This window comes from Porites lutea, chromosome 3 (assembly GCF_958299795.1).
Source record: "Porites lutea chromosome 3, jaPorLute2.1, whole genome shotgun sequence".
NCBI classification, from domain to species: domain Eukaryota; kingdom Metazoa; phylum Cnidaria; class Anthozoa; order Scleractinia; family Poritidae; genus Porites; species Porites lutea.
Window position 1 is genome coordinate 19,900,923 of NC_133203.1, and position 9,482 is coordinate 19,910,404.

The 9,482-nt window shown below is 41.2% G+C and overlaps 1 protein-coding gene and 1 pseudogene across 1 annotated transcript; both read right to left on the bottom strand.

Moving 5' to 3' along the window:
* Nucleotides 1-2,474: 2,474 nt before the first annotated feature.
* LOC140931848 (uncharacterized) lies at nt 2,475-3,857 on the bottom strand. The gene is made up of 2 exons (XM_073381568.1): nt 3,602-3,857; nt 2,475-3,280 (listed from the first exon to the last, which is right to left on the bottom strand). Exons 1-2 carry the CDS (start codon nt 3,855-3,857, stop codon nt 2,475-2,477), a joined length of 1,062 nt encoding a protein of 353 aa, XP_073237669.1.
* Nucleotides 3,858-6,720: 2,863 nt separating this feature from the next.
* LOC140931849 (uncharacterized) lies at nt 6,721-8,560 on the bottom strand (annotated as a pseudogene).
* Between the last annotated feature and the right edge of the window lie 922 nt (nt 8,561-9,482).

Consider the following 9,482-nt stretch of genomic DNA (forward strand, 5'->3'; position numbering starts at 1 on the left):
AAAAGACAGTTTAAGGTGGCTCGATACAGTTTTTCAGGGGCATAAACTACGTTGCCATAAACAAAGTTTTGGAAAATTGCCACCACAGTTGTATCAGATAAAGATGAAACTTTGTTATGATCAGGGTTGCAATGACATTGGAGTTGCCATAGCAACGAAATGACGCTATTACGTATTTTACTTACAGAAGTATTTCTTGGCACTGGGAACTGTTCTTCCAAAATCGTTCACGGGAGCTTTTTCCTCCAATAGCAGCCTCGATGTTCGTAAAGTTTAAGCGAAATGTGTAAGAACGTTATCGAGATATTTTGGGATGAAGTTTTTATGGTTAGAAACACAGTAAAAATGGACAATACTGTTGTTTGGCCGTTATCTGTAGAAAATAAAGCGCTTTTTACGTGCAATTTTGCCTCATAGTAGTTTCAATCTTTTTAAAAACGTGTGAAAGATCATGGACATAGCTCTAGCCGATTGCTACAAAGGAGGGTTTTATGAGTATGTATCGCAGCGCTCTTGTTAGCGGTTTTTTTAACATTTTGGTCTTCTTTAACAAATTGGCGAATAATTTTTAATCCGGTTGAGAGATTTTTTTAAAAAGTTAAGATTCTTGAGATTAACCCTTCTTGTATATGACCTTTTAGTTTCAAGATTATTAATACATTGTAAGGCAGTAAAATAAAGGCTACAATTCGTCACTTTTTTATCGGAAGTTTTGTCATTACCAGTGAAAGCCTCTCATTATTCAAGGCATTGTCTCCAAGTTTCATTTTCACGTGAACAACAGTAGCTAACAATGCATTTGACATATGCAAAAATGCTAGCTATTGTTATGTGCGAAAATATGAAACTTGGAGACAATACCCTGAAAAATGAGAGGCTTACACTTGTAAAAACAAAATTTCTGCCAAAATATTGGCGAATTGTAGCCTTTATTTTACAATATATCAATAATCTTGGAACTAAAAGGTCATATAAAAGGAATGTTGATCTCAAGAATCTTAAATTTTTTAAAAAATCTATCGAAAAATTATCTATTTAAATCTATTTAAAAATTATTCTTTAATCTGTTAAAGTAGACCAAAATGTTCAAAAACTGCTAACAAAAGCGCCTCAATACATACTAATCAAATCCTTCTTTCTAGCAATTGGCTGGAGCTATTTCCGTGGTCTTTCACGCACGTTTTTAAAAAGATTGAAACTACTATGAGGTGAAATTGCATGTCAAAAGTACTTCCTTTTCTACAGATAACAGCCGAACATCAAGATTATCCATTTTTTTACCGTATTTCTAACCACAAAATCTTTATCCCAAAATGTCTCGATAACGTTCTTACAGATTTCGCTTAAACTTCACGAACATCGAGGCGGCTATTGGAGGAAAAAGCTCCCGTGAATGATTTTGGAAGAACAGTTCGCAATGCTGAGAAATACTTCTGTAAGTAAAATACATAATAGCGTCACTTCGTTGCTATGACAACTCCGATGTCATTGCAACCCTGATCATAACAAATTTTCATCTTTATCTAATACAACTGTGGTGGCAATTTTTCCAAAACTTTGTTTATGGCGACATAGTTTATGCTCAAACTTAGGAGGTATTGGCCTTGAATAGCTGTATCGAGCCACCTTAAAACATCACAAGATGACACAACTCTGTCAGCTTCAGCTATCAGTAAGCACGTTTCCAGACGCTGCATAAATTTTCCGCATGAACTCACCTGTTAAATTTTGACCAATAAGAACACAAAAATTGGACTTAGAGTGTTATCAACGCGTGACACTGAGAAAAGTCAAAAGCGATTGCCTTCCCTGCATGTAAAAGCCGGTTGAATTTTCGCATCTGAGGTCAGTTCGAAATCAAAATTTTATAAGTGCGGCTCATGAACACAACTTATTTCATATGCATTTTAAAAAAATTGAACTTGAGCCTGCGATCATTTGAAAAGTAGCAACTTGTCAGCGGATAACTTCAAAAACACTCGAACTCAGTGGGTCCCCAGAGCCTGCAATACGGTCAGGCGATACTGGTCAGCAGAAACACTATTTTGACAGCTGTCAATTCATCAAAACATGGATGTACAATATCAGGTTGCAGGCTCCCAAACTAGCTAGAGAGTGAGATTAAACATTGGTATGCCTGTGGTGCGGACGGGCGGAAGGTCGGGTGGTCGTGTACGGTCACATGATTGTCTAACTTTCTAGGATGGATAGTGTAATGTACCAGGATTTCGTAGTTTGTAATGTAGCAGGAAATTGTATAACAAACGCAGAACTCAACAATATTTTACTTTAAGTCTGTAAGCACATGGCAAGAAGAGCCTACTGCGCATGTACGAAGCGCATAAGGATTCATGGGATATAACAAATGCCCCCTCTTAAAGCAATGGAAAGAAAAACTGAACCTGATAATAATACAAAGTAATGTACTGATAGGAACAAGACCCAAAGTCACGAACACTTAAGTTTGCTAAAGACTAGTAGAACCTCTGAGGCGGTTTACGCTCTCTGAGAGGGTATCTCCGTTCTGTTTGCTCAGGCGCTGATGCTTGAAGTTCTGAATCTCGCACAGATGAGTTCTGTGGTGAAGAAAAAGCATCAGCCATGCTATCCAAGGCTGGAGTGTCAAGTACAGGTGTAGCCTCTTTAGGCTGTGAAAGGGTTGGTGTTGTAATAGGCCTTTCCCTCACTACTGGGGTCAACCCTTCAGTTTGCTCAGGTAGCTGGGGCGCACGAACTAACTCTGACCCTAGTGTGGAAGGTATGAATCGTGGACGTAATTGTTCTTCATGTCGTTTCCAGATAATGTCTCCGACCTGAACCTCAAAATTCCGGGGACTGACTGTTCCAAATATGGTTCCTGGAATCCATTTGGCTCCTTTGCCAAAATTACGCACAAAAACTGCTTGGTTTGGTGTAAACTGGCGTTTGTTGTCAAGGTTGTATTGAAAAACCTTTACTTCCTGTTTAGAACTTTTGGCTCTCAGTGCACTGAATCTAATTCTACGCTGTCTGTTCATAAGTAATTCTGAGGATGATTTCCCTAACGTGGTGGGTGTAGCCCTGTAAGTCAACAAAAACCTGTCTAATTTTGTTTGCACAGACTCGCCTGTATCTCCAATCTTGCCCAGTTTATCCTTAAATACACCCACATAGCGTTCTGCAAACCCATTTGTAGCAGGATGTCCTGGAGCAGTGAGAGTATGAAGGATGTCGTTTTCTCTTAGAAATTTCTGGAATTCATCACTCGTAAACTGAGTCCCATTGTCTGTTACCAGATGCTCTGGTAAACCAAAGTAACTAAAAGTGTCTCAAAGCAGTAATAGTGTTGGTGCTGGTGGCATGAGTCATGGGTACTATCTCCAAAAATTTGGAATAAGCATCCACAAGGCCAAAAACATCTTGCCAAGATAAGGCCCAGCAAAATCTACATGTAATCGTTTCCATGGTCCACCTGGCCAGGACCATGAAGCAGTTGGGGCGGATGCTGGCGATTTAGCAGATTCTTGACAAGCAGGACATAATTTAACTGTCTCCTCAATTTGCTTGTCAAGTCCAGGCCACCAAAAGTATTTTCGAGTTAATTGTTTCATTTTGACCATACCCAGGTGTTCTGCATGCAAATCGGCCAATGAGAGAGCCTGTAACAACTCTGGTACAACAACTGGCGAGTTCCACAGGAGGATACCATCTTCATGAGAGAGCTCAAGCCTTTTGCTGTACGAAGGTTGGAACACTGGTTCCAGATTATTGGGCCAACCCTGCTGAGTAAACTGTAACACCTTTCCAAGAACTGGGTCTCTCATGGTTTCCATAGCAACCACGGACGCATTTAAAAACTGGTCTTCTTCGATAAACATCACATTTACAGTTACCTGTTCTGCAGCAGACTGCTTGTATTCAATAGGATTCCTAGACAAAAAATCTGCAAACACGTTTTGGAGGCCCTCTTTTTTTCCAAGGCATCTTCAATTGTATTCTCCCGTCGACCAAGGTAGTTGAAGCTGCGAGGGACTTCACGTAACATGTTTTCAGTGCAAGTACAGAGTTTGGTTGGTTTGACTCCCAGGAGGTATTGGTGGAGAAGTTTCTTGATATCTTCCTCGACACTCACTGTCCCTACTTCTATTGACTGAATTTCAGATAGGGTGGAGCCGTTTGACTTGAACTGTCCCAGAACGTACCATCCAAAGCAGTTTCTTTTCCCGATGGGCACTCCAGGTTCTCCAGACGCTGTGTGAATGTCAATGAAGGCCTCTACGAAGTCTGTGCCAATAAGGAGATCTATGGCACCACCCGAAAGATGTATTTTATCGGAAACGTTCTTCAAATGGCTGTATTGTCCCACTGACTCTTTAGAAATTGTTTTGGCACTACAGCAAGGTCTAGTTACAGTGTACACTTGAAGGGTCTTCGTAATATCTTTGTCAGAGGGCGAGGTCATAGGCGTTGATCGATCTGCATTGATTATCAGCGGCGAATTTTCATCAGGTTTGGCGTCTGATGCTTTAGGCGATATTTCACCATCGGAAACCTCCAGTGCCTTGAATTTATTTTGAATGTCTATGGGTCTTCTATTTTTACCGACACTTGTCCACCCCTGGGAATCAGACAAGATATGCGATTGTTTGTGGAAGTGAGAAGTTATGTCATTTCGAAGATTAATTACTTCATTGGCTATTTCGTTGGTAGCGACCAGTAATGCAGCATGAGAATCTTTCAGATCATTTGTCTCTGGTAACCTTTGTGATTGGGTCTGGAGGTGAGAGGTTACGTCATTTCGTAGCGCGGTCAATTCATTTGTTATTTCATTGTTTGCCGCCAGTAAAGCTGCATGAGAAGCTTTCAGGTCACTTAGTTCGTTAGACACTTTTTTTAACAACAACGACAACTGAGTTAATTGACTGTCGTGATCAGCTTCGATATCCTTGACCAGATTTGAATATGAAGATTTGTTAGCATCCAAAATGACTTCCATGTATGCGCTATCAATAAAATTTTCAGCTTTGGCTAGGTCGTCTTCAGTGGGTGAAACTGGAGGTTTAGCAAAATCCCCTCCAAGGCTGTTGTCAGCATTTATTGTAATAGGGCCATCATCAGGCGAAACAAGCCCCGTGGCTATCACCCCTCGCTTGAACCTCGTTGTCTAGATTCTCTTGGAATGCGTTCAACGTTTCGCTAACCGGGTGTGCCCAAGTTGAAGTTAGATTAATTAAATCTTTTCTCAGTTTGTCTGCATCTTCTTTTCCTTGAATTTGTAGAGTTTTCGCTTTGTAGTAGAAGTTGCAAGTGATGTTTTGAATCTTGAAAACAGCACAAGTTCCGTTGTCGTTAGCGCGAAATTGATTAGGCTGAACTTCCAAATGCAAGGCCAGAAACCTGAGTAGGTCGTTCTTAGATCCATTCCATTTGAGTTGATTTTTTGTAGACAGAAAGATAATTTCTTGCAAAGGGCTTCCAAATCCTCCATTGCGTAGCTTGACTTTTGTTCAATTCTTCGTAGTCTCTCCTCTATGCAGACGATCGATTGAAATACTTACAGTGAGCAGAGTTGGAATTGGGTCCACAAGCAAAAAAATGGCGACGAGTGGATTTCACTGTTTTGTCTTAAGATTTCGTTTGTGTTAGCGTTTCTTTGATCAATTGATCCTTTTAAGATACTGCGGTATCAGGGTAAACGGAAGTAAAGAGAAACAGGGAATTTTGACCAGTACAATTGATCAGTGTATGGCTCATTCGGTACAAACGGTATATTAAAACTTACAAAATATGGACTTTCTCCTAAAGGTTTCTGTATTCTACGCAGTGTAACACCGATCGAATGGTTAAAACGTATAATTGCAACAGGAATATGTATCTTTGGTGATGCAGCAACATTTTAAGAAAAATATTGTAGAGTTTTATTTGGACTGAGATATTTTTATTGTCCCACTGGGTCCAGCCGTGCATTATTTGACAGCACGGTGCAGCCCAGGGTGGGGAAATTTGGTTACATTTGACTGGAATGATTTGCCTGTGGGTAGGGAATTTCACGGCAAATTTTTGAAAAATGTGAAATCCCCACCCCATGCCTCGCTCCCCCTCCCCACCCGCACTGCCAGCTTGTTAACATTGATAGGTGCATTACGCCTGCTCGTTGTCTTTTGAATTGATTTCGCTTTTTCCCTTGTTTGTGTTATTAGCAGCATATAATCTTCCTAAAGTCCATGTTTTGCGATGTTCTTTCTTTCAACGATTTAAAAGGGTGGATTTCTTTGCAACATATGGCTAGGTGTTTTACAGCATTTCTATGTTGTGGGTTGGCGCTCTGATGAGAAACTTCTTGCTAGGGTTTCGACCTCGGCATTATCAGTTCTCTTGCCCCTGAAATTTGACAATTTTTCACCCTTCTGCTCCCCACACACTCCTCCGATAATTAGGAAAGATAGATAATAACAAAATATACAAACAAACAAACTTCAGTCAATACCAAGACAAAATCCAGGTGTTCTGAGCCAATGTTAAACGTGCCTAGAGCATCTTTCTTCCAGATGATGTCATTCACTGAATAATTGTTTATTTTAGAGTTGGACTGACCTGTCCACTCGAGCAGGTGCATGTGCTTACTAGTTCTAGAAGGGCATAGATGTATGGCTGCTTTCGTTTGACCATGATTTGGGAGACATCTATACCAAGAGCGAGGCAGATATCGCGCAAAACCGATACAGAAAAGGTACTTTTGAGTTATGTATCAAACATGATTGGATGCGGCATGGTTACTGCACCAGATACCTCATTTCTCAATCTACTCAGCACTTCCTCCTGGTGAACGCTGCATTCTTCTTCTTTATCCTCTTCAGTTACGACATCAACAGTTTGTTTAGATGCTAATCTTGAAAAGAAGCTCTGGATTCGTTGACTGGTTAGGAGTTCATTGCAATTGAACAAACGCTTGCCGTTAGGATCTTTAGCAGCTCTCATATCTTTAGCAACAGTTCCAGGATCGAGTTTCCTTCCGGTTTTTTCTCTTTATTTCAAATTTCTTTATAAGGTAATCCTTCTGACTGGAATTAAATCTAGTGCTCCAGGAGAAGGAACTTTTAAGAGCCCACCCCATGTATGACGAGAAACCCGGAGCATCTGAACTGTGTTCTCTTGTCACAAAACCCTCTTTGGCTGGTTTTACAATGTTTGATACTCCAGGCTTTTCAAGAGCAAAGGTATACGTTAACATTGCTCTGTTGAGAAGCGTTTCATGCTCCAATGCCCTTTTATGCTTACCACACTGAATGTGTTGTTCTAAACTGGAATACCTTTGAAAGGACATTGTGCACCCTTCTTCTGGACATGAAAATAACTTAGAACCTGAATCGTCATCAGTTGCACTTGAACCTCCATCATCTTCCTCAACCTCAGCTGCGATTGCTTTGGAAGGATCTGCAGTTTTTCTTGGCTTCACGGCAACAAATTGCGGATTCAAGTTTTGTTCTCTTTCATGATTAGCAATCAAAGATGGCTGGTCATCAACACATACGTTAAATTTGCTCCAGGGAACCACTTTACCAGGTCCTATGTTGTATGCTTTCCATACCTTCATTCCTTCGCTGTTGTACTCGACATTGTTTATGAAGCTAACACCGTCCCACGTCAAATTCTTTCCTGTTTGTCTTTGCCACAGTGACAACTACACCGGGGATTCCACCAGAAGATTCAATTGCCGTCTTCATCTGGGAAGCGGTCTCGATGTCATGGCCTTCATTAAGGAAGATTTGCATGTGGGACTTGATACTGGCTGCCTTCCTGTCACATGCCCCTTTTCCCCCTTGAGGGTCTGAGAAATCTAATCTTTTCAAGATCACCCCAGCCTTCTCTGCCTGCAATTTGGCACCAATAATTGTTGAAGCACTATGGTAGCAGCCGGCGTTATCTTGACGATAAAATACATTTTCCAGATTTGGCATGGCCTTCTTCAGTTTCTTTAGAACGTCACCCATAATAGCTAGAACCGTGAAACTGTCTTGGTTACAACTTGGAAATATATGAACAAATGTCATTGTCTCGAGTGCATCTGAGGCTGGAGCACGTCGTATCACCACGGTTATGTGCCAGGGGATCCCGCGCTTTGCAAACCAATTGGTCTGGCTCTCTCTGTATTGACGTGGCAGGTACTTCATTGCCCAGTCTTGGACAAGCAAAACTGAATCTTTACTTAGTTCTTCAACAGCGTCAACTCTAGCTTCATCCTGGTTTACTGAGCGCAGGAGGTGAGCCTTCCAAGCCAATATGCTGCTTTTAGCTTGCTCCACCATAAACTTTAGTTCCTGCAGCTCCTCTGTCGTCGTAGTGACTTGACTCATAGCTTCCTCAACGTCGCACACGCTCCGCTGTACAAGATCACAACGATCACATACGCCATTATGAACATGATCACAGATATCGTTGTAGTCTTCGTCTTTGGTATCACTGAGGGCAAAGCCTCTGCAGTGATCCGCAAAAGAGGACGTCTTGGAAACATGAACCTTAAAATAGATACATAAAAATGCTTTATATACATTCATGTCTTCATTTGCTCAGACGTAATGGCTGCGGTCACATCTACGACGTAACTAAACTTTAACTTAAGTTAGTGTCAAGTTACGTGATGTCATACCCAACTGTGGTTAGTGCTTTCGGTCGACATTGCGGTCACAGCACGCAGTTAACAACAGTTAGTTCTAATTAGCCTATGCGAAATTTTTGTTTGTTATTTTTGGTTTCCCCCTCGCTTCACGCTTGGTTTTTATGTTGCATGTTTATATATGCTCATCTCGCACGTGCGAAAAGAGGTGTCACATTTTGATCGGTTGGTTGTTTGTAAACTTAAGAGTAACCCACGAACCCTACTTGGGTATAGCTATAGTTAGTCTGTATTGTTTTGGATCACCGAAGCGTAAATTTTCTAACTATAGTTAGAGTGAACAGAGAAGCGGTCACATTACCGAAATAGATAACAATAGTTATCCCCGTCTTAACTATAGTTAGTAGCCCAGATGTGACCGCAGCCAATATCTGTCATTCAAGTTACCTTGAAGTCGCCTTTCAGATACCGCTTCGCTAATTTGAGTTGTTTCTTTTGCTGCTGTGCCCATGACATCCCCATTCCGAGATCTCCTAGCGTATCAGCTGCATCTTCCAAATCATCAAACACTTTAGCCCCAGAAGCGGTAAAGTAGTCTAAACCTTGTAGGGATGTTCGTACAGAAGCGGAGCAGACCTCGAGTATTCAAAGCAAAGCGCTTTGGCCAAGACAAGGTAAACTTGACTCATTGCAATACGCTTGATACTGCTGCACAAGGCGTTCTGGTACCATGTTTCTGATAACATTAGGCACAATGAGTACTTTGCCACTCGACAATTTAAGTCGTTTCTGCCCAAATGGCAAATCCTGAATTATGTGTTGACTTGGTTATGAAAGAAATAAAGTGGTCAACCATCTCTGGAGGGACGCGCATCCTCCTTTGTGTTGG

Coding starts and splice junctions, on each gene's coding strand:
- LOC140931848 (XM_073381568.1), bottom strand. CDS start 3,857: ATGTTTATCGAAGAAGACCAGTTTTTAAATGCGTCCGTGGTTGCTATG. Junction 3,281..3,601: donor TTTGCATGCAGAACACCTGG/GTATGGTCAAAA, acceptor TTGGTTTACCAG/AGCATCTGGTAACAGACAAT.